Source organism: Sinohyriopsis cumingii, unplaced genomic scaffold (assembly GCF_028554795.1).
Source record: "Sinohyriopsis cumingii isolate HCF-2022 unplaced genomic scaffold, ASM2855479v2 utg000160l, whole genome shotgun sequence".
In the NCBI taxonomy this organism is placed as follows: domain Eukaryota; kingdom Metazoa; phylum Mollusca; class Bivalvia; order Unionida; family Unionidae; genus Sinohyriopsis; species Sinohyriopsis cumingii.
The window spans coordinates 3512109-3539415 of record NW_028315873.1 but is presented as its reverse complement, the minus strand read 5'-3'; the positions used below and the strand labels follow the sequence as shown (position 1 = coordinate 3539415).

At 34.7% G+C, this 27307-nt stretch overlaps 1 protein-coding gene across 1 annotated transcript; it reads left to right on the top strand.

Moving 5' to 3' along the window:
• LOC149774646 (uncharacterized) lies at positions 1–27307 on the top strand. Its single transcript, XM_089944966.1, has 4 exons — positions 1–94; positions 1551–1587; positions 5109–5132; positions 26673–27307. Exons 1-4 carry the CDS (start codon positions 1–3, stop codon positions 27169–27171), a joined length of 654 nt encoding a protein of 217 aa, XP_089801092.1. The 3' UTR covers positions 27172–27307.

The following is a 27307-nucleotide window of genomic DNA, read 5'->3' as shown; positions in this document are numbered from 1 at the left end:
ATGACAGAAGTGCTAAGGAAAGGAGTTATGATCCTGGGATATAATTTTGAGTCTCTTGCCCATACCTACAACTGGATTTGTGTAGAAAAATATTGTATTTCTCTTGATGCCTCCGCCAGTTGCTAATAAATGTTATCATGATGATAGGTTTAATGTACCTGGCGGAAATTCAGACAGTCAACTTTCCAACAACAATATCAAATGTCTCATTCACGTCCTACCCTTTTCTATCTCCGTTATTATAACAAACATTCTGTTTGATGTAAGTTTCTCTAAATTGTCCGTTTCATATATTCGTTCCCTCCTCTAATCATTTGTAACTTTATTCCTGACTGCATTTTGTATTTTCCAATATTTGCTATATTCGGTAACTATAAAATTACATTTATCCTCACTATTACGTTATAGCTTTTTGGTAAAAGATAAAGGAATATTGCACCTTCTTGCTCTTCAGTTCCTATCAACTGTTATAACAATTTCTTCAATTTTCCGATCGAAAGTTATATTTTCGAATAACGCGGAGAGAGATTAATGCTACTCTACGAAAAAGGAGAAAATATTTTTTTTCTTCCAATTATCTATTTCAATAATCAACTCTTTGGGCAAAACGTTTCAAAACTTCTCTTTGAGTTTGTTGTGGGCTTATTCAAAGACGCCCTGATTATATTATTGTCTCTATTGGAACATCAACTGATTCAAGAGTATTTGTACATCAGCATCTTCAAAACTATTGCGGTTCATTTGGAGTGTTCTATTCGTTTGGATGTTTGATTGACCACTTAGGTTTACTTGAGACTTAATTTCCTTCGTAATTTTCACTTAGTTATTAGGGAAAACATTGATTTGTTGAATTTTACAAAACATTTCGATTTTGCTTCTTTCTGTTGTATATTTTAAGACCAGCAGATGTTTATTTCATATTGAGAGATTATATTGTTATAGAAAGGTTCACTGCAGACCAAAAATCATGTCAATACTGGCGTTCTCCAGGGATCTAATACTTAGATTACAGTTTTTATTATTTACATTAACGGTATAGTCACTGAGCATTCAGTTCAGCAGAAAACTGTTTATTGATGATACATTTTCGTCTATTATCATTGAACATAACTCTCCCTGCAGCGTTTTGAACGAAGACCTTATTGAAAATAAAGTGTGGGCTAAATAATTGTTAATTGATTCATTCCCAACCGAATCTAATTAATTAACATATATAGAAAAAATCTAAAAATGCACAATACCCTCTTTTTCGAATGAATGACGCGATTATTACGAATTAAATTTCTCCTAAGCATTTATGCCTAACTTTAAATAAATCGTGATCGTAGCATATACATATAGTGGAAATTAGTCGTGGAAAAGGTTCGACATATTAGGAAGTTTGAATTTAAACCTTTAGGAGATTAATTAGAATCAAACCTTTTCTTTATTTTATTTATGTATTTGGTAGGTTCAAAATAAAGAAAATATTTGATTAAAAAAAATTAGCTAACGTTTGCCTCCTAAGTCTCTTTCCTCCTTTGTTGTAAATCGCATTGGTTTTTGGCCAGGTGTTCCGTACTGGAATAAATTATGTGATTCACTAGAGTAGGTCAAGCTTGTTTTTCTGCCTTTATTTTTCTACATGTTTTTCTCTCCTCATTTGCACTAGGCGTGTAAACATCAATTTATAAATCCACACTTATAATCAAATAAAGAATTTTAATAAATAAATCGCCAGAAGTAATCTTTAACATCATTCATCTTCTGTGCTCTATATATTGTTCGAACCAATTGAATATATATAATTTGTCACCCAATATAATTAAATTGCCAGTACACTAAGTAACTTAGATATATACACTATCAGGTTTGACGATGAATGGTATATCCTATAGATATTTAATAAGCCTAAGCAGATATAACACCTGTAGTGCAATCACTCACATGCACGTAGAGGTGCTTTTTCACACACAAAGAGGAATCATAAATATCCATTTACATGGAAAAAAAGATATATTTTGTCACACACATAATAGAAATTATAACCCGCCAATTATATGCACATATAGATAGTTTGTCACAAACAAAAATAATTAATTCTCTTATAAGTTTAATACGTGAACTTGCTCTTAAAGGTGTCGTAAACATTTCTTCTGTAGATAGCAGGAATGGGCACTTTCGGAGTTTGGGAACTGCCTTGCAAAATAAGTTCTAATAAATAACATAAACACCTGTTCTCCTCAACAAGTTATAATAAATAAAATAAACACCTGTTCTCCACAATAAGGCTTAATAAATGAAATAAATACCAGTTCTCCACAGTAATCTCCACCAGAGATAGCGAGTGAGAATTACAAAGTGGGAACATGACTGTATAAGAATTTGTGTTACTTCTTGTGAACCAATACATATCTAAATATATTTCTCTATCAACATGGGTTAACTACTATGATTATTACCTTGGCATGAGCCAAGGACAAGGACATTGTGTAGTGAAATTTCAAACAGGGAGATATTTTTAGATTGTATTATAGTGATCCAAGAAAAGACTGTTGATACGTCAATATGACACTGACCACTACACGCACAACAACACTTCAGCGTTGAATTTATTTTGGATTAACACTAATGTTTAGAAGTTCTAGGATAATTTGGGATGAAATTTGCAATACCGTAAGTTAATTTTTTTTTAACAATTTCACTTTCTATTCTAGGGAAACTCGTATTAGTTGAAGTGTGTGGCTTCTTAATCGTTTCTATTAATCATTGTAAGACCATGGAGTTGTAGTAATGGTCATATTGTAAGACCACAAATTCGTAGTAATGGTCATATTGTAAGACCACAGAGTCGTAGTAATGGTCATATTGTAAGACCACAGAGTTGTAGTAATGGTCATACTGTAAGACCACAGAGTTGTAGTAATGGTCATATTGTAAGACCACAGAGTCGTAGTAATGGTCATATTGTAGGACACTGATTAGTGTTTCCACGAAAGCTATTTGCAATGTTCTATCCTGTCTCACTGTGTCGCTAAGTTCTTAAATTGAGATTTGTTCTCAGGGTAGAGGGAAAACAGTCTTTCTTGTTCGCATTGGTACAGAAGTATAACGATTTCCTTTGTACTCCCATTTCTCTGTACAAATACAGGGAATATCATGCGCAGAAAAAGGTATGTTTATGATATATAATACAGTTTTCGTGTGTTTACTGAATCTTTCCGTCTTTTTGGGTGTTTCATGCTTGGTCGGTTAGTTGAGGGTCTGTTGTATACAGACAAGGCAATTTGTTTGATAACTATTGACAAAAGGGCGAGTACCACTGCAAAAGTTACGTGGGTGATGCTGCTCTGCTCTAAAATTCAGTTTCTTTGCCACGTAATACATCATCATACATTTTATAACAATATATATATATATATATATATATATATATATATATATATATATATATATATATGTGTGTGTGTGTGTGTGTGTGTGTGTGTTTGTGTGCGAGTAATGCGTTAAAGTTAATAGTTCTGTTGCATTATATCATATCATGAGTTTGGATATTCAAGATTTGATTGTATTAGTTTCTTTCCTGTGATAGGCTGGATATTTGTATCTTTTCAGACATCTGTACACAAACTTTATAATGCCATTCAATGACTATAACATTTATACAAGAAATGGAGATTCATAATAATGACATACATGAAGACTCAATAACGTTAGAGGTATTTCATACATGAATGATACAGTATACTAAGAATATTTTAATGTTATTTGGTTAATGATATGGACATGCATGCACAAGTTGCATTTTCTGTATTCTGCTTGATAGCTGCACTGATGACATTCTTGGAAGCATCTTCGTCATGCATTACAACTGATACCTCTCTTGCCTGTGGAGGAATTGTCACGTAAGAGGACTTCCCTCTTTCAATTCCTTTACATGTACGAAGGGTAAAATTTTATGGAACAGAATTTCATGCCAAGAGGTTTCCAAAATTACTTTTTTCAAACACAACTTGGAGGAATGTAACAGAACTTGTTATTGTTGGCTTTCTCAAATGTAAAAAGTATAAACAACACATTTCTAGAAGGGCTTGTTGGATTGAAATATATTTCAGTATCATCGTGTTTTCGGATAAATCGCATCGAATCCGAGGTGTTCCGACATACTCCTATCCTTGAGGCACTGCATCTTTAAATGTTATAGGTGTTGACTATATCTGTTGTGGAGAAAGCTCTGGAGGGAACTCTCACTGGTCTAAAATATTTATCTTTGATTCGCCTCCAAGTCAATGCTAATGATTCAATACTTGGCAAAACGTTTACTAAAGCTCTTAGTGGTAAGAACCTTACATATCTGGAAATTAGTCATTCGAAACTAAGTGGATTTGAGTATGATGTTTATATGAAAGTACTCTTTAATTAACAATATTTGAATATCTCTAGCACAAACATACTACTTTTAACAGCACTCTGTATAGGGGAACCAGAACCGATACTTACAGAAAGTGTTCTTCCTATGAGGGAGGTGTTTGACGCAAGTGGATGTCCATCGCTTTTACACTTGAGAAATATAACTAAGACTTTACTCTTCTCGGAAACAAGCGATTATTTCAGTTTTAAATTTTAATATATGTTTCTCAGCAATATAATGATCCCTGATTCTAAAGTGCTGGTTAACCTTATTTTTAATTTGTCCAGTTTCAATGTACAATCGGACCTACCTTGCTGAAGATTCTGAATATGGCACAAAATAATCTACTTAGCATGCAAACATTGGAAGATTTTCGTAATTTGTTCCATTCGAACACAGAACTTCGAGTTTTATCTCTGCGAAATAACCATCTGATTGCCATACCAAATACATGTTTGTCTTCCAATACCAAACTACAACGTCTTGACCTAAGACATAATGATCTGAATGACTTCGATATTGATTTGAGCAACATGTAGAACCTGAAATATATTGATTTAAGTAACAATCGCCTGCACAGTTTACCCTTAAGACGCATTCTTAAGCTTGAAGACATATCACGTCATCAGATGACAAAGACAAAAAGCAACGAAAGCCATGCTGCTGATATGTTGCTGGCAAACAAATATGGATATAGACAAAGTCTTGATATGACAAGAGAATTGTTGGTACGAAGTCCTTAGTATGCAACTATGGAAATGACCAATATTCTCTAAACAGGGAAACCTTCGATAAAGTTCACTTTGATTGTGTTTCTTGACCAGCATTAGTAAAACTCATAGTTTCATCAGTAATTATTGGAATTGTTTGTGTAAGTGTCTTTGCCTTTCTTGCTCTATACATACGAAGAAAGTCGAGAAGAAATGAAAATATGGAGATTTTAAAGCGATTGATTGAGAAGGATGATAGCGAGTTCAAATTCGTTGTATTTCTTCCATTCTGTAGCCAGGACCAGGACATCGTCGAGAAATATATACGTCCATTATCAAATAATTTCTTAAAACAAAAGCTAAATATTGACGCTAGAATGGAAAGGGACCTCGTATGTTGTGGTGAAAGAAACTTTATACCTGGTATTCATATAATAACTGAGATACACCAGTGTATAGTTGAAAGTCTTGTGCTATTTCCCGTTATAAGACCATCTTTTCTCAGGTAGCGTTGGTGCAGGTCAGAATGTACAGTTGCCATTCAAAAAGCAAGAAATGCAATGGTTCTAATGGAAGAATAGACAGACACATCAGATGCCGATAAAATTATTAAACGATTGACACAAAACTACACGAGGGCAAGTTGGGCAGTTAAAGAGGGAGAATTCATGATTCGCCCCAAGTGGGACATACTAATTCAGAGCATCATTGACAAAGCCATGGAAACTGCATTTAGGGAAAAGAACGCAAATGTGTTGAAGAGGAGGGAAGAGTCTAACGACATGGCTGCTATCCTGGATTTTGATGAGGAAGAGGATGAGACATTTTAGAGATGAACAATCTTTGGAGCTCGAAAGCATAGTTCTAGAAATTGAGGAATCTTTGGAATCATCTTGTAAATATGAAAGAAATAAATGTACTCAAGTCAAGTGATAAACCACATCAATATGTGTCACGTGACTGTAAGAAAATGTGTAAACTGTTGCAATAGTGTAGCAACGTAGAGGATATTAAAGTGACCTAATTAGCAACAATAAGATGCATCGGGGTTGAGTTCTATAACATATTATATAATTTTGGTTTTGATGAAATTAGTTGGCTATAAACGAAAATTTAATTCTATAGTGGCTATCGATGCAATGCTAGTGCTAACGTACTGCGGTGTATAGCCTGTCAAGTGCTAATTAATGCCGGTAAACCCACAATACAAGACCTTCAGAAGTAAATTGACTTTTGATGAAGTTCTAGTGTTACAATGGCAAAGTGACTATGGATAAAATACTAGTGATATATCGGGAAAGTGGGGTTTCTGCCACATTGTTCTTGCATGATTCAGCCATTGTTACCTTGATAAACACGCTTTCTGGACGATAGCTTCATTTACACGCTCGCTTAGTGGATGTTAGCGTGTTAAACAGGCTTACTGGATCCTAGCTTGATAAACATGCTTGCTGGATGTTAGCTTGATAATCACGCTTAATGGATGTTAGCTTGATAAGCACGCTTTCTGGATGTTAGCTTGATAAACACGCTTAATGGATGCTAGCTTGATAAACACGCTTACTTGGTGTTAGCTTGATAAATATTCTTACTTAATGTTGGCTTAATAAACATACATTATGTTAGCTTGATAAAAAATGCTGACTGGATTTTAGCTTAATAAATACGCTGACTGGATGATAGCTAGATAAACAGGATTACTGGAAGTTTGCTTGATAAACTCGCTTAATTGATGTTAGCTTAATAAACATGCCTACTGGATATTATCGTGTTAAACAGGCTTACTGGATGTTAGCTTGATAAGCACGGTTATTTGATGTTAGTTTGATAAACACGCTCAGTGGATGTTAGCTTGATAAACATGCTTTCATTATGTTAGCTTGATAAACATGGTTACTGGGTGTTATCTTGATAAACATGGTTACTGGGTGTTAGCTTGATAAACATGCTTGCTGGATGTTAGCTTGATAAACATGCTTACATTATGTTAGCTTGATGAACATGCTTACTGGATGACAGCTTGATAAACATGCTTACTGGATGATAGCTTGATAACCATGATTACTGATGTTAGCTTGATAAACACGCTTACATTAGATTAGTTTGATAAACACGCTAACTTGATGTTATCTTAAAAACATGTTTACTGAATGATATCTTGATAAATATGATTACTGGATGTTAGCTTGATAAACAAGCTTGCTGGATGTTAGCTTGATAAACAAGCTTAATGGATGTTAGCTTGATAAACACGCTTACTTGATGTTAGCTTAAAAACATGCTTACTGGATTTTAGCTTGATACACACTCTTAATGGATGTTAGCTTGATAAACACGGTTACAACATGTTAGCTTGATAAACACGCTTACCTGACGTCATCTTGATAAACACGCTTACTGGATGTTAGATTGATAAACACGCTTACATTACGTTAGCTTGTCAAAATCGCTTACTAGATGTTAGCTTGATAAACATGCTTACTGATCATAGCTTGATAAACATGCTTACTGGATGTTAGCTTGATAAACATGCTTACTAGATGATATCTTGATAAACATGCTTAATGGATTTTAGCTTGATAAACACGCTTACTTGATGTTAGCTTGAAAAACATTCTTATTTGATGTTAGCTTGATAAACATACTTACATTATGTCAGCTTGATAAACATGCTTACGGGATTTTAGCTTAATAAATACGCTTACTGGATGATAGCTTGATAAACATGCTTACATTATGTTAGTTTGATAAACATGCTTACTGGATGATAACTTGATAAACATGATTACTGGATGTTAGCTTGATAAACACACTTAATGGATATTAGCTTGATCAACACGCTTACTGGATGTTAGCTTAAAAACATGCTTACAGGATGATAGCTTGATAAACATGCTTACTGGATGTTAGCGGGTTAAACAGGCTTAATTGATGTTAGCTTGATAAACACGGTTACTTGATGTTAGTTTGATAAACACGCTCAATGGACGTTAGTTTGATAAACATGCTTACATTATGTTAGCTTCATAAACATGTTTAATGGGTGTTAGCTTGATAAACATGCTTACTGGATGATAGTTTGATAAATATGCTTACCGGATGTTAGCTTGATAAACATGCTTACATTATGTTAGTTTGATAAACATGCTTACTGGATGATAACTTGATAAACATTGTTACTAGATGTTAGCTTGATAAACATGCTTAATGGATATTAGCTTGATCAACACGCTTACTGGATGTTAGCTTAAAAACATGCTTACTGGATGATAGCTTGATGAACATGATTACTGGATGTTAGCTTGATAACATGCTGACTTGATGTTAGCTTAAAAACATGCTCACTGGATGATAGCTTGATAAACATGATTACTGGATGTTAACTTGATAAACATGATTACTGGATGTTAACTTGATAAACATGATTAATGGATGTGAGCTAGATAAACAAGCTTAATGGATGCTAACTTGATAAACATGCTTATTTGATGTTAGTTTAAAAACACTCTTACTGGATGTGAGCTTGATAAACACGCTTAAAGGATGTTAGCTTGATAAACACGGTTACTAGATTTTAGCTTGATAAACATGCTTACTAGATGTTATGTAGATTAAGTTGCTTACTGGATGATAGCTTGATATACACGCTTACATTATATTAGCTTGATAAACACGCTTACTGAATGTTAGCTTGATAAACACGAATACTGGATGATAGCTTGATAAACATACTTACATTATGTCAGCTTGATAAACATGTTTAGTGGACGTTAGCTTGATAAACATACTTACTGGATGATAGCTTGATAAACATGCTTATATTATATTAGTTTGATAAAGATGCTTACTGAATGATAGCTTGATAAAGATGCTTACTGGATGATATCTTGATAAACATGCTTACTGAATGTTAGCTTGATAAACATGCTTACTGGATGTGAGCGGGTTAAGCAGGCTTAATTGATGTTAGCTTGATAAACACGGTTACTTGATGTTAGTTTGATAAACGCGCTCAATGGACGTTAGTTTAATAAACATGCTTACATTATGTTAGCTTCATAAACATGCTTAATGGGTGTTAGCTTGATAAACATGCTTACTGGATGATAGTTTGATAAATATGCTTACCGGATGTTAGCTTGATAAACATGCTTACATTATGTTAGTTTGATAAACATGCTTACTAGATGATATCTTGATAAACATGCTTAATGGATTTTAGCTTGATAAACACGCTTACTTGATGTTAGCTTGAAAAACATTCTTATTTGATGTTAGCTTGATAAACATACTTACATTATGTCAGCTTGATAAACATGCTTACGGGATTTTAGCTTAATAAATACGCTTACTGGATGATAGCTTGATAAACATGCTTACATTATGTTAGTTTGATAAACATGCTTACTGGATGATAACTTGATAAACATGATTACTGGATGTTAGCTTGATAAACACACTTAATGGATATTAGCTTGATCAACACGCTTACTGGATGTTAGCTTAAAAACATGCTTACAGGATGATAGCTTGATAAACATGCTTACTGGATGTTAGCGGGTTAAACAGGCTTAATTGATGTTAGCTTGATAAACACGGTTACTTGATGTTAGTTTGATAAACACGCTCAATGGACGTTAGTTTGATAAACATGCTTACATTATGTTAGCTTCATAAACATGCTTAATGGGTGTTAGCTTGATAAACATGCTTACTGGATGATAGTTTGATAAATATGCTTACCGGATGTTAGCTTGATAAACATGCTTACATTATGTTAGTTTGATAAACATGCTTACTGGATGATAACTTGATAAACATTGTTACTAGATGTTAGCTTGATAAACATGCTTAATGGATATTAGCTTGATCAACACGCTTACTGGATGTTAGCTTAAAAACATGCTTACTGGATGATAGCTTGATGAACATGATTACTGGATGTTAGCTTGATAACATGCTGACTTGATGTTAGCTTAAAAACATGCTCACTGGATGATAGCTTGATAAACATGATTACTGGATGTTAACTTGATAAACATGATTAATGGATGTGAGCTAGATAAGCAAGCTTAATGGATGCTAACTTGATAAACATGCTTATTTGATGTTAGTTTAAAAACACTCTTACTGGATGTGAGCTTGATAAACACGCTTAAAGGATGTTAGCTTGATAAACACGGTTACTAGATTTTAGCTTGATAAACATGCTTACTAGATGTTATGTAGATTAAGTTGCTTACTGGATGATAGCTTGATATACACGCTTACATTATATTAGCTTGATAAACACGCTTACTGAATGTTAGCTTGATAAACACGAATACTGGATGATAGCTTGATAAACATACTTACATTATGTCAGCTTGATAAACATGTTTAGTGGACGTTAGCTTGATAAACATACTTACTGGATGATAGCTTGATAAACATGCTTACATTATATTAGTTTGATAAAGATGCTTACTGAATGATAGCTTGATAAAGATGCTTACTGGATGATATCTTGATAAACATGCTTACTGAATGTTAGCTTGATAAACATGCTTACTGGATGTGAGCGGGTTAAGCAGGCTTAATTGATGTTAGCTTGATAAACACGGTTACTTGATGTTAGTTTGATAAACGCGCTCAATGGACGTTAGTTTGATAAACATGCTTACATTATGTTAGCTTCATAAACATGCTTAATGGGTGTTAGCTTGATAAACATGCTTACTGGATGATAGTTTGATAAATGTACTTACGGGATGTTAGCTTGATAAACATGCTTACATTATGTTAGCTTCATAAACATGCTTACTGGATGATAACTTAATAAACATTATTACTGGATGTTAGCTTGATAAACATGCTTAATGGATATTAGCTTGATCAACACGCTTACTGGATGTTAGTTTAAAAACATGCTTACTGGATGATAGCTTGATAAACATGATTACTGGATGTTAGCTTGATAACATGCTGAGTTGATGTTAGCTTAAAAACATGCTCACTGGATGATAGCTTGATAAACATGATTACTGGATGTTAACTTGATAAACATGATTACTGGATGTTAACTTGATAAACATGATTACTGGATGTTAACTTGATAAACATGATTAATGGATGTGAGCTAGATAAACAAGCTTAATGGATGCTAACTTGATAAACATGCTTACTTGATGTTAGTTTGAAAACACGCTTACTGGATGTTAGCTTGATAAACACGGTTACTAGATTTTAGCTTGATAAACATGCTTACTAGATGTTATCTAGATTAAGTTGCTTACTGGATGATAGCTTGATATACACGCTTACATTATATTAGCTTGATAAACACGCTTACTGAATGTTGGCTTCATAAACACGAATACTGGATGATAGCTTGATAAACATACATTATATTAGTTTGATAAAGATGCTTACTGAATGTTAGCTTGATAAAGATGCTTACTGGATGATATCTTGATAAACATGCTTACTGAATGTTAGCTTGATAAACATGCTTACTGGATGTTAGCTTGATAAACAGAATACTGGATTATAGCTTGATCAACAGGCTTACTGGATGAGAGCTTGATAAACACGCTTGCTGGATAATAGTTTAATAAACATGCTTACTAGATGTTAGCTTGATAAACACGCGTACTGGATGTTAGCTTGATAAACATGCTTACTGGATGTTAGCTTGATAAACACGCTTGCTGGATGATAGCTTGATAAACATGCTTACTGGATTATAGCTTGATAATCATGCTTGCTGGGTGTCAATTGACTAACGGCGCAGATATCATATTTGTTTCGAATAATTTCTGATAACATGAATATAATCGAGCAACATCATTCAACTTAAAAAAATAAACACCTAAAAGGCTCTTAATCAAATATTCATTAGATATCCGACTAAAGTTCTTTAAAGAGTGAAATAAAAACACAATCAAATTATACTTTTATCAACATATATACTAATCGTTGGTCAAGTATAATAATGTCTACATTATATAGTGTATACATTACAGTTTTATCAACATATATCCTAATCGTTCGTCAAGTATAATCATTTCCACATATATAGTATACAAATTACAGTTTTGACAATATAAGGGAGAAAGCCAGGATGGATGACGAAATATACAGAGAAATCTTCATTTTTTATCACTACGTGGAATGAAGAAGCAGATTTTAAAGATTACGTTATGAATGAAATTTTACATTTGTTAAAATAACAGCATCCATGAAACAATTTATCCAGCGTAAATCACATGAGATAGTGTGCAAAATCACCATGTAAGATACAGGGGCAACAAAGTGATAGAGATTATTAAAAATCTATTCAATACATTGCAAAAAATTCTGTACTATTTGACTGGAAAGTCGGCATCGTTGTTCCAATTCAAGAATCTTCACGTAAGACCAGGTCTATATTGAGTGAAATCATGCTTGGACTGAACAGAATTGTCCCTGAAATTGGTGAAGAAGAAAAATTATCTTTGCAAGCTATATCATATGCCTGAGAATACGTCTTCTAAACGAATATTTTTTAGTGAGATTGTTTCCCTTTTTTGCATTATTGACCGATCGAAACAAATGGATATTTTACTTGGTGCATATCTTCATAATATATGACGAAGAATTCGTTTAGCATTTACTAGGGAGGGAATACCCCTATACCAGCGGACTGAATAACCCCAAAGTCTACTGAAAATGTATGACATTAGCTGTTGTAAATTTAGCATTTTAACAGCTAATTTGAATATTTGTTTGTTTCTTACATTTTTGATGGAAAAACGAAACAAAGATAAATTAAGAAATTAATATTTAAAACAATTACCCGCAGGGTTACCTCACAAGTAATTTGCCCGCACAGCCCCCATTACGTCGTTATATAACTGATCATATATTTTGATGGAAAATCGCTGAGTTCTCAAATGATAATTGTATTGTATATCTCGTATATTACGTTGAGCTAGAGAATGGTATTTTAGATATAAACTGTGTACCTATTTATTTGAGGATGTTGTAGTTGTTGTTACTGTAGGGTTTATCGTCATTTTGTAGCACAAGATAGGTTATACATGGCGGCTAGTATAAATGGTGGAGGAAGAACCCTGGAAAACCCCGGAAAGAAACACCTACCCACGAGAAGAAACTGGCTTACTTACGTACCCACATTGACCGAATCCGAGACTCGAACGCTACAGAGGTGAGATGGCAGTGATCCGTAACGGTGGGCGCTTTAGACCACTCGGCCATTCGGGGCCCCTATATGAGGTTGTTATTTCTATGTGTGATTATGTTAGTATATGTATGAGTTTGTGATTTAAATATGAAATTGTACGTCTTGTTCTTGACATTCTCGTGCATGTTAATAATTTCCGAAAACAAATGGATATGCATACAAATCTACTAATTTTCATTCCTCAAAATCTGAGACTGCCGCTCACGGTACCAAACAAAGGTTATTTGAAACCATTTAATGACCTGATACCTTTTTTTTAAAAAAAAATAACAGCAACCATAATGGGGAACTTTATGTCCTCCATCAAACAAAATTCACTTTATTGTCATTATGAGAATTCCTCCCTACCCACAGTACGCAAATGAAAATGAATATACCCTGAATTAATGAATAGAGACCGGTAAATTTTAACAACTTAAATAATATACCTCGTCTAATTTAAAAAGGCAACAGCAAAGCAATCTCAACAACAAAAATACACGATCGATATAATAATAAGGTAGGTTTTGGCCTACACTAAGTACATTTTAGTGCAGAAGTGGCCTAATGCCATACTCCCTCACTACTTGTATTAGCGTCCAAATCCACGACCTAGAACAATACTGATGTGCTTAATGACTGGTTACCTTCCATTAGTTGATATATTTAAGTTGATAACATTAACAAAATATAATGAAATGTGATATGTTTTGATCAATAAAAACGGTATGGTTAGAATACCCGATTAATTCATTGACTAAATATAATTCTATATAGATTAAGGACTAGATAGAAATAGCACGTAGATGAGTATATAAAATATTGTATACAGGTACAGTGTCTAATGAATAATATATTCAATAGAATGAATATATGACACTTTTAACTAAGACAATCGAATTAACTAAATATAAAATGCAGTAATAATCATAATATATTACATTTTGTAAATTACCAGAATCAAATTAACAATTTTCTTTTGATCAAAATTATTAACTGGTCTCTAATATATTGTGTTCGTGGCAAATTCCGTACCTGAAGGAGACCAGCGTTTATAGTCCCACCGTAGATTAATATATGTTTGCTCAAGGTAGATTTGCCACATCAGCAATGTATAAGATTATGAAAATACATTAGAGTAAAAATATGCGAAAACAACCTCTAGGTTAATTTCCATAAGTTTAAAGGCAAGCGCTTAAAACGCCGGAAAGGTAAAATACAAAAGGCGGAAATGACAAACAAATTAATCTAAATTGTACAAATGCATGAAATGAAAATGAAATACATGCCAATTCGTCTTGAAAGTCAAATGTTATTTCTCATGCGTATATGTCTTCGAGTGGAAGATTTTAGGATTGATGTGTTCATGGATGATGTAATATATGAAACTCACATTTAGCGTTGTCCAGATTGAATTCCATTGCCTTTCTACGACTCAGTCATGGAAACTGTTAAACAACACCATGATGATATGTTCCCGTGCATCAGATTTCTCTCCACTTCCAAAAATGTCTCAAATGGAAAGAAAAATCAAAGAGGTGTCTTCCACCTGCAATTCCATTTTTAACTGATTGGGATGTATCGCTGGATATGGTTCATGTAACAATATTAATCCTACATGTGGTCGGCGGCACACCAAGTCCAATGAATGTTTCCGAGACGATGCTCAATTTGGAGCAAAGAAGTTCACTTTCATCAGAACTTCCATAGGTGGATGTTAACGCTTATCTGGCATAGTGTCCAGTTTTAATCACTAGTGGTGGTGATATCGCGGTTACATTAATAAAGTTACCAGGGAACCTCTGGAGTGAACATCCGGGCGAGAAACATCTTCAAGGTTTCAATTACTGAAGACATGACACTCGCCTAGATCAATGACTCAATTCTCACAACCAGTCAAGGCCTGGCCAATCAGCTATCAATCACACGGCTGAGGCGTGCTGCTGACAGTATCTTGCATACCAAGCATCAAAAGATATCCGTGGACGACAACGTCCTGACGTGGGTATCATCCTGGACTTGAATGCGGTTAATTCAGCATTTGGAGAACGAATTGCACGAGGTGTCTTTCAAAGAGGCATGAGAGCCAAAATTGCACTTGAGTGGTCTGTTTCTCGTGATGAACAAAGTCCTCTTAGAGTCGGAAAAAACAAAGGTAAACCAGTATAAACAATGACACAAAGAGCCGCACAAAATGTACTACAACTAGCGTAGATATTGGAGAGGCGAAGCCACCGTGGAACAGTTAGCCAGTGCAGCCAAGGTCACGCACGGGATCACTGTGATCAGTTTATTTTCCCTTACCAAAAAAGATTTCTCGGACTTTTTTCGATGTAGAGATACCTAACGACGCTCATCAAAGTGATTTGCTATTTCTTCCACACTATCGTATCAGTCATCTAGTAGGTTACGCACCTACTTACACGCGCTCATCATTGTCGTCGGAGCCATTGACGTCGAAAGATTTCGTCTGTGCAACAGATGGATTTTAATGCATTTATGAACGCTGCACGCCCACGTGGCCATGGATCTTGCAAGTGGATCCTGCCAAAGAGTTTATTCAATATGTGGTCCCGTTGTTAACGAACTATTGTATGCGAATAAGTTTTGGACATGTCAGGGGTTATCATGACTAGGCAATTGTGGAACGATTCAATAGCACACTTGACGACCGGTTATTAGTTCACCAGTATGCAGAAGAATTGCTGATAAGACCAGAGCGGTCTCAGAAATGCGTAATCGGAGTTCCATTGTTCATAGCAGCCTTGAACAATGAAGTCACACACACGAAGGAATTAAAGCAAACCATTGCGATTCGACAAAAGGCTGTCACAGCTACTCAAAGATAATTTCACAGCTGGCACCATTGCAATCACTCATAGGCAACTTTGTTCAGTATTTGTATGCGCCTCAAGAATTGGAATGTTAGTCAAAACGTCAGGCGAATGGCCCGGTATGTTCCGTATACCTGGTGGACAAAAACCTACCAACCATGCGAGAGGAAATGTCCTTCCAGTAAATACGGAACTGTCACTAAGATTTTTACTGACACGTTAACCTGCGTCATTTACAATAGTACGATGACCAAACGCGTAAGTGGTGATGCCATCATGGAGTCTCCATCGCCTGATATCTAGAGGGGACAAACTCGCTTTGGTGGGTTGTCATACACCCATAGGATGGTTTTGAGACCGAATCATCTTTACTGTTTGTGCAAATTCACGATGGTCTCAAATGTATTCCAGATATAGTTCATGTTTGAGAACTATATGCACAATCACCAGAGGAATACCTTTGGTCCTTCGAATGTTCTTGGAGCTAATCACATTCTAGTACATTTTGGTTCGCAGTCCTATATACTCTTCGATAAGTTTTCCGAGCATTACTGCTTGAACTTGACTAGGGCTTAACGTAATATTTGCGTGTGTAAATTAATCGAGCTAACACCCTTTGAGACTGAATTGGTATTTAACAAATAACAAATACACATGCGACTGACCATACAAAGATGTATTATTCTCTCACACTAATGATGAAGAAACATGACATCAAAATAAATACAAAGGTACATAATATTGATCCGATTGAAAACCACGATGAAGATCATATATAATTATTTGAAATGTTCAATAATTATAAAGTTGTCTCAGATAATTAAACACTACCGCGCTTTTTGTCTCTATGGTCAAACAATATGCTGACCTTTACTATATAATCAAACGCTAATGGCATTCTAATAGTCAAACCCTGTAATGAAATTCTCTTGGTTAAAACTGTAACCTTTTTATAGTCAAACACAATAATGGAATTCTTATAGTCAAACACTATAATGAAATTCTTATAGTCAAACACTATAATGACATTTCTCTTGGTCAAACATTATGACCTTCTTATAGTCAAACACTATAATGAAATTCTCTTATATGTATGTCCAATGTTTACTTGATATTTCATATGCCCATGGCCCGCTTCAACCATCCAGAATTTTCATGCACATAAACGTTGGCACTTTTATGGCGGTCTTTCATCACTATTGCTGCGGCGTCCGGCTACATCTAGCCAGTCCGCACACAGTTATCTACACCTAGACACGCATATCTAGGTATCCACAACTAGTAATCCACGCCTATTTATCCACACATAGTTAGCTGAATATGAAAAGAAATACCTTTCCAAATAGTCTGCTTTCTGTGTATCTAGATTAAAATATCTGAACATCTCAAAGGTATTAATACTAACACACCTGACATATTCCTTATATACGACTGTGACGTACGAAAGGTATACCATAAAAAATATGATATACTAAAACTCTAATACATGCATAGTACGTCTTCAATATTAGTTATAATAGCTACCAAATTATATCAGCCATACACTCTTGATGAATTAAACTACAAATACGATAAAACAACGCAAACATATAATACAACATTGAACTTGTTTTGCAAAACTGAACATTAATTAAAAAGAGTTAATTAGATGCATCAAAGAACCTATCTTTAGCCATTCCCCTCACTGTAGCAAGATTACTGGAGGACGTGAAAAAATCTTTCGGGGGGACCGATCATGCTAGCCGATTTCGACCGATAGATCTTAGATCCCATGGACAAGACGTGGAGCCAAGAGGAAATCGAACGTTACGGAGATTGTTATCGTCATGCCACAGTGATGGCCCACATTTTCTTGGGATAAGATGGAGAGTTTCTTTTGAGATACTATACGAAACAAAGTACCGAACGTCCGCAAGTGACTTTGAACATAGCCAAGATCATTTCCATGCAAGTGGGACAAGAACAGTTCAAATATTCGATGAGTCACTTGGCCATTCCTTTGAGTCGAATGCCTAAAACGTTTGGAGTGACAGAAATAGCCAAAGGCTATTTTTCACACTTTTTCTATACCAAAGCCAATCAACTCGCCATTCTATCCCATTTGCACGAGGCTTACGACTACGACCCCGACAAAATGCATACAAAACCACGAGAAGCTTTCTACGCTTGCTACCAGACTTTTTCCTCGTACTCCTTTGACTTTCAGGAAGAAATGCTAAAGTACTTTTGTTGTGACACGGACATTTTACGACGCTGTTGTGACAAATGTCGATCACTATTCATGGAACACGGAGGGACTGATCCTTTCAAAGAAACCTGTACCATTGCGAATGCGTGTTCCTTAGTGTACCACCAACGATTAATGCCCGAAAACACCATGGCTGTCATCAGCCCTCAACCGACGGACTGTCTCAAACGTCAATACTCGGACAAAGCCCTACGCTGGCAACATTACTTGTGCGACAAGGGAAACAAATGGATTCAACATATCAGCAGGAGGAGGCGAAAAGACAATTGGAACGTATTCTGTGGTCGGAACGTATTCGGTGAATGGCTGGGACTCAGAAAACACCAAGGTCGTGTACGAGCGTAACGGTCTCTTATTTCACGGATGTCCCCTCTGCTACCCTCAACGTGACTCAGTTTTTATTACGGCACATGGAAGACTTGTACCAGACCCCGATCTCCATTTGAAAACTGACCCCGAGTTTAAACAGATCGTGGAAAGTTACAAGCTGGTGGACCCATTGAACCCGATGGGCAGTTTGTACGGAGGACGGACAAATGGCACCTGTCTAATGTACCAAGACGACGAAGAGAAAAGACAAGAAAACAAATATTTGGACGTGTATTAACTGTATCCATACGTGTACAAATATTGTCGCTTTTCCGCAGGGTACCCACACTCTGGTGAAACCTTTCTACTGATGTCTGGCTGTCAGGGTGATAGGCAGAAGATCTGAATTGTTGGATGCCTTATTCGGTTATAACTTTCTTGAATATTCCAGAGATAAAATGCGACCTTGATCAGATAGGACAGATTTGGGAAGGCCATACTGAGTTAAAAACTTTATCGAAGCTCATACTATTGCTTTAGTTTTAATATCTCTCAAAGGAATTGCCTCTGGGAATCTTGTTGACGCACAATAATGGTCAACAAGTATTGGTTACGTGACTTGGTCTTAGGTAAGGTATTAAACACAATCTACCATTATTCTGCTTAATGGTTCACCAAATGCAGATATAGTTTGCAGATGTGCCTTAGGTGTCTTCTGATTGGGTTTGTGCTACCATATGACAAGTTTGAGAAGATCTGCAGTATTTACAAACATCAGTTTTAATTTGGTTCCAGTATAAGTAATTCAAGAGGTACTTCAGTGGCTTTAGTTTCACTAATGGCCCTTTAAAAGAAACAGGAGATCTCAGGACGATAAGTGATTGTCGTTTATCACCCTGATTAGAATAAAGAGAATGATTAGTTAAAAGGGGATTCATGTGTTCAATACCTTTAGATTGATCCAAAGAAGGGGTAAATGTGACCTCATCAAAAGCATAACCAATACATGTGTCAGCTAAATGAATGCCCTCCTGATCAACATCATTCTCATGAGCTTTCTTTTTCATAGCTCTAGTAACTGCACAAGCTGGATACAAATCAGGGAATTAAGTTTGGATAGGATCGACTTTCTGATCAAAACAAGGCTTGTCAGTTACAAGTTGAATAAACACAACCTTATTTGCAGCAACGTCGTTCCCTAGTAACAAACGAACGCCCTCAGCGGGTAAAGAATTCGCTGTTCTAACTGTCATGGGTCCTGTTTCTAAGTCTGATGACAAATTTACACAATGGAGAGGAACATTTAACAAAGCTGCAATCTACTCACTGAATAAGAACATTATCATTAGAAGAAGACTTCGCAGTAAAAGGCAAATTATCTGATAACAAAAGACTCTGGTAAGCACCAGTGTCCCTTAAAACGTAGTGGGGATGGGATTGGCTCAATCACTCATGAGTGAATTAGAACCCTTCGACATTTATGGTTCATAATTCTCCATAATAAAATCAGACGGGTTTATTAAACCCAACAAATGTATTGCTCTCAATACATTACTGTGACCTTGACCTCTTAGAAATAATAACATTTCGGATAGGTCTGTCTTGCTTCTGATGCTTAATATTCAATTTGTAGTAATCATAAATAATGTGTCCTTTCTTCTTGCATTATGTACAAGTAGTAGAAAATTAGGATTTCTTAACATTCTTATCAGAAACTTTGTTTCTAAACGTTGTTCCAGATTGAATTTACGAAGGGCTTGCATTAGGCTGAAATACGTTTTGTTTCACCAGAAGACTGCTGAATGGAAGACTTATTTGCAAAATAAACTTTATGAGCTATAAAATACTGGTCAGCAGTACGAGTAGCATTTTCCATGGTTTCGACCACATGCTCATCAAGATAAGTCATAATGTCACTATGGACACAGCTCATGAACTCCTTAAGTAATACAAGCTGTCTAAGATTCTCGTAATCTGAAACAACTTTCTTGGCTAAGCACTACCTATCAAATAACTGCTGTTTTTATCGTGCAAATTCAGCATGAGTTTGTTTAAATTATTTATTATGGTTCCTGAATTTTAGCCCAGAAGCCCCAAGAACTAATTCATAACCCTTTAAGATGGATTCTTGAACCAGATCATAGTAGTCACTTTGCTATACTGACAGGGATGCATATATATCTCCGGCTTTGCCACAAAGTGCACACTACAATAAATGAGTCCAGTACTCCCTTGGCCATTTGAAATTGTCAGCAATTGTTTGAAAATAAGGAAAATATACGTATACTTCTTTTTCTTTAAAAGGGCTCACTAACCTAATATTCTTAGAAACATCGAAAGTTGAATTCGCATCTAAAGTGGTAATGTGCCTTTAAATTTGTCAGCGCTGTTTCTGTTAATCTAAACTGATAATCCTTTTCTCCCTTCTCTCTTTGCAATTGCATTTGCATCTGTTTGTCTCTCTCATGTTTCTCAAAATGCAACTGCGTTTGTTTGGTTTCTTTCTGTCTCTTTCTCCTCAAAAACTCAGCATCAAACTGGGCACAACATGAAACAACTTGAAGTCTCAAGTGTTAAAACACGACTGGTATAATTCTTATATTAACATCAGATTTGAGACTAACTAAAACGCAAAACAAATTCACGGATGAGGGTCAAGAGTTAATCCTTCTGGACAGAATATAAGCTTCTTACGTGATAATTATCACGTAGTCGAGATATGAGCTTGACTCAATGATTCTTACTCTGATACTAATACAAAAGGATTGAAAAAACTGTCGCTGACTCTGGAACAAGGACAGCAACTAGTTACAATGTTTCTATTATTAATTGTTTACATCAACAATAAAAAAGATATTAAAAAATCAGGTGAAACATAATTGAATTCAATTCTAGACAATATCAAATCCAGTAAACAATCTTTCATTACAATAACATGTAATGGAATACAAATATTTAAAACTAATAGACAAACAATTAAATTAAATATACATAGCAAAACCATACATTATCCATGATCACCTAAAGAAGCTTTACATTTCTTTTTTGATATCGTTCTAGGCACTTACTTGCCATAATAAACTTGTTGAAGTTTAATATTAAATGTATTGCCCAACAAACAAATTGATAATTTGTCCAATTTATGTTTCCAAAAGTGCATATTCATATATTGCCAAAAGGTATATGTTTCATATTTATTTGGATCTTATTTAATATCGATTTAAAATGCAACCATAATTTTTAATACATTCCTCTCAACAATGACATATTAAGATATTATTCTTCACAATAACAAGTTGCTCCATTTGCATTCGTCAAATGTCACAAAAATTCCGTCAGGTTTCAGATTTATTTGTTTTCCGTGAAACATTTATACAATTTTCTCTTCCATTTGAAAGCCCTAAAAATATTTGCTATCTGCTGCACAGAAATGTAAAATTGTAATATTTATGAAAACATATATTTTGCTAGTATCAGAATGAAATTCTACAATCAAATCACAGATATGTGTGTGTGTGTGTGTGTGCGTGCGTGTGTGTGTGTGTGTGTGTGTGTGTGTGTGTGTGTGAATCAATCCTATTTTTATTTGGTGGACTGACAGAGTGGGACAAAGCATCAACACCAAACACAATGCAATTATATCATTACTGTCAGTAACACTGACTTAACTAAGTATGTAAAACCCGTATTGTATGATATAAAAATGGTACAATAAAACCACGATATATTTGAAACAATATTATTTCGCGGCTAGGGAGACAAGCAGATAGCGTCAACACCCTAACTATTGAACTGCTCAGATATGTGTTTCAGAATATATACATTTTAACAACTTACTTCAATGGACATCATTAAATGCCGATTAGTGTATGTGCATTTCCGCGTGTTGTATATACATAAATACATACATATAGATGTAGATACATATATGCAAATATATACAAATATATATATATATATACAAATATATATATATATATATATATATATATATATATATATATATATATATATATATATATATATATATATATATGTCAGGTGACGTTTTAAAAATAAACATAACGACTCACATCCTCTTGTTACGCTGAATGGAACATGTCTTTCTGTTGAAACTGGAACTATGTACAACGATAACTTATAGTGACAAACTTTTAACTTGCGTATCCATTGCCGAATTCGATTCTGAGGAACACGTTTATAGAGCCTTTATTATCATGTTCATCAAATTCGTTAGCATGAAATGCACTTAAAGCAAATTTTGATATTATCTCACATCTAAAACAGGAACGGTAACTCTGCAAATTCTTACATATACATTAAGATACATTCTGACAAACAAAATCAGGAAGTAGGAAAGATAACTATATTCTTACTTGAACATTAAGAAACATTCCCACGCTCAAAACAGGAGTCAGTATATAAATACATACAAGGACATTGAGAAAAACTATCGCACAAAAACAGGAATCAGTATATAGATACATACAATGACATTGAGATATACTATCGCACAAATAAACAAGAGTCAGTATATAAATACATACAATGACATTGAGATATAACTAGTTTGGATTTGGTGATCCGTTCAACTTCCTTTTCAAATATATAAATCATGGGCAACTAGCCGTATTTATTGAAAAAGGAATTTTTCTTTAGGACAATATTACATTTATATTTGAAATTACTATACACAATCAAAATGTAATTCAAAACTAAAGATTTCTTTGATTCTGATTTGTCAATTTTCATTAAATTGGAGAGATAGAGATGCTTTGACCAAAATAAAAAACGAGAAAACCGTTGTATTTCCAGCAGCTTGACTTATGAACACTACTCCCAAACAATAGAGATAAAATAAATTATAATCTTTCATCCATTATGACAAACAGTGACATTTGTCATTAAATTTGATAAGACATATATATATTTTATTAAAGTAAATAGTCATAATGCAATATTTCAACATCCGGTATGCAAGAAGTTTCCCGTGGTAGGTGGGTGTTCCCAAAAATGGTGTTAACAACAACGACATCCAATGATATTTCTTGGTCTTTTGGGTATAGTCCCTAATTTTCAATAACAACAACAATTTGATTTCCATCTCAACTTCTGAGACTCTACTGTTTTCCTTATTTCTTCTAACAAATATGTGGAATTCTTCCAAAATAGCAAAGTCATTATTGTGTTTCACTAAAGAATAATCAGTTTGTATTTCAGATTCCTTTTTTCTGCAAGTTTATTTCTCCTCTTTTAAATTTGCATGTACTTCCCTAATTGATTCATACCTTAGAATCATTTCAAGAATTTTCAATTGGTCATAATGCACGAGGTCTACCTATTTTGTACAAATCGAAATTAATTTAAATTAGATACAAAACCACTTTATTGCGTGACTTATAGTTAAATGCAAACCATACTCAACATATCAATATTTAAACTTCCGTCTATATATGTATACCGATTTGCCTTGCAACTTAATTTCTCTGAGGAAATGCAGTGAACATCCTATGCAGATACAGGTAAATGAGTGATACAGGCTAGAGGATTCATGTATTTCATGCATACCGCTTTTCTTTTTAGTGTTACATGTGATTGGTCGGTATACTGACGGATTGTTATATGCAGTGAAGGCAAATGTTAAGATTCATGTAAACATAGTGGCGAATTAGGATTTAAAAAAATTGGTGCACGGAATGCTGAATGTGTTTAACTTCCGAATGCCGCCTGGAACATTACTTTATATGTCGAAAATATATATTATTTTCGACGTAGTTTGTCGTTTGCAGCATAAAAGCAAACAAATTCGTTTAAACATTATATGATGTATTCTATTAGTCTTTGTCGTAACAAAGCATATTCATCTCTTTTCAGACCACGTGACCCAAACGTGCTAATGCAATTCGATGACTATTTTAACAATAAAAATGGAGAGATTGACAATAATGCATCTGTGATGAGTAACCTCTCGTCCTTCTAATTGATGAATTTGGAGATATCGCTTCCTTTTATACGTGAGAAAAATATTGATCTAACGAGGACTTTATTTTTCTGAGGTCCGTCATACGGATATGCCTCACGTTTCTCAGTTGCTTCCTATTGATATGCCTGGAAAAGTTGCATTTCCATTATTCTGCTTGATAGCTATTTTTATTAAAGACTTGGAAGCATTTCCAACATGTTTGGAGGCTGACACATCTTTTGTCTGTAGACGCATTGCATCAAGACAAGACTTCCCAATTTCAATTCCATCATATATACGAAGAGTTACATTGGATGGAACAGATTTTCCTGCTCAGGATTTTCCAGAGGGACTTTTCGTTGACGCAAGTTGGAGGAATTTATCAGAACTTGTTATTGTTGACTTTCAGAACATTAAACGTATAAACAAAACTTTTCTGGAAGGGCTTGATGGATTGAAATATTTTTCAATGTCATCGTGTTATGGGATAGATAAAATCGACTCAGCGGTACTCCGATATACTCCAAACCTGGAAGCATTACATCTTTACATGTTATGGTGGTTGAATATAACTTTTGTGGAGAAATTTCTGACTGGAACTCCCAGTAGCCTAAAATATTTATCTTTGATTGGCCTTCACATGAGGCAGATTCCCATAGTATTGACCAAATCATTTGCCAATGCGCTCAGTGGTAGAAACCTTACATACCTGGATATAAGTCGTGCGAATATTATTCAGCTTGAGAATGATGTTTACAGGAGAGTACTCTTTAATTTGCGGTATTTAAATATCTCCAACACTAAAATACAACTTTTCGGAGGACTGGGTAGGGACGAGAACGATCTGCCTGAGTGGGAAGTGTTTGATGCGAGTGGATGTCCATCTATGGTAGAAACTATACAATTCTGGGAACCAAAATATTTCGTCCTTTCCAAAGTTAAATACATTTTTCTCAGCACACTGCCCGAGTTTAAATTGAAACCCAACATTATTTTGAATTTGTCTAGTTTTAATGCACAAACGGCCTTTAGGGTTATAGATTTGAGCAATAACAAACTGGTTTATGTAAACATGACTCTTCTCGGAGCGTATAATTTTCAAGAACTGCAGAAATTAGACCTATCTCGTAATGGCATGGAATATATAAATCCTTCACTGCTCAGACTTTTTCCCTCAATGAAGGTTCTCAATATGAACGCAAATAAACTGTTTAGCATGCAATCAATGGACGATTTTCGTAATTTACTTTATTGGAACAAAGAACTTCGGTTTCTATATCTACAAAATAACCATCTGACTACCATTCCAAAGACATTTTTGTCTTCCAATACCAAAGTGCAACTTCTTGACCTGAGAGAAAATGATCTCAATGACTTCAATATTGATTTGAGCAACATGTGGAACTTAAAGTATATCGATTTAAGCAACAATCGCCTGCACAATTTACCCCCAGAAAGAATTCTTACTCTTGAATTAATATCACGACATCAGATGTCAATGACGGAGAGCTATAAAAGATATGTTGATAATAGTTCGTCGTTATATTTCTTGGATAAAATCGCGGTGACTGACAAATATGGATATGGACAAAGCTTTGATAGGACCAGAGAACTGTTACAGAATGAGGAAGTAATGTCTAGGCATTTGACAATTGGGCTTTCTGGAAATCCTCTGCAATGTGACTGTAAAAGTATCTATTTTTTAGAATGGATAATATCCACCAATATCATAATTTCTCAGATGGAGTCCTTAAGATGTACATATGGAAGTGACCATTATTCTCTGAACAGAGAAACTCTCAATAAAGTTCACTTTGATTGTGTTGCTCTTCCTGCAATAGTAAAAGTCGTTGTTCCATCGGTAATTATTTCAGTTTTTTGCATAAGTGCCTTTTCTATTCTCGTTGTTTATATGAGAAAACAAAAACGAAAACGTGAGAAAATTCAGATGATTAGACAACTGATTCAGAAAGAAAACAATAAGTTCAAATTCATTGTGTTTCTTCCATTTTGCAGCCAGGATGATGATATGGTCAGGAAATACATATGTCCACCATTAAACAATCTCTTAAAACAAAAGCTGAATATTAAAATTGAAAGGGATCTGGAGCTCGTATGTTGCGGTGGAGATTACTTCATACCTGGTATGCGTATTATGGCAGAGATTTGCCGATGTATAAGTGAAAGTCTTGTGGTAGTTCCCGTTATAACACCATCTTTTCTTAAGTCTCCATGGTGCACGACAGAGAGCATGGTTGCTATTCAAGAACACGGGAATATAGTGGTCCTCATGCAAGAACCACTAGACATATCAGGTGCCAATGTAGTAATTAAAAATTTGCTGGAAACTTACACGAGGGCATCATGGGCAATTAAAAATGGGGAATTCGAGATTCGTCCTCAGTGGAATATATTAATTCAGAGCATTATTGACAAATCTATGGAATTCGCTTATAACCAAAGGGATGAAACAAATGCGATTGCCGATCCTTTACTTGTTGAAGAGAATTTATAATACGGTATAGAGCTGAAGAATCTTTGTAGCATGAGATAAAGAAAATAAATATACAATGTAGGTAGTCACGATTTTGTGAGAAAAAAATACATTTATGGAAATGTATTGTAAAATCACGTCAAGATGCATATTCTAC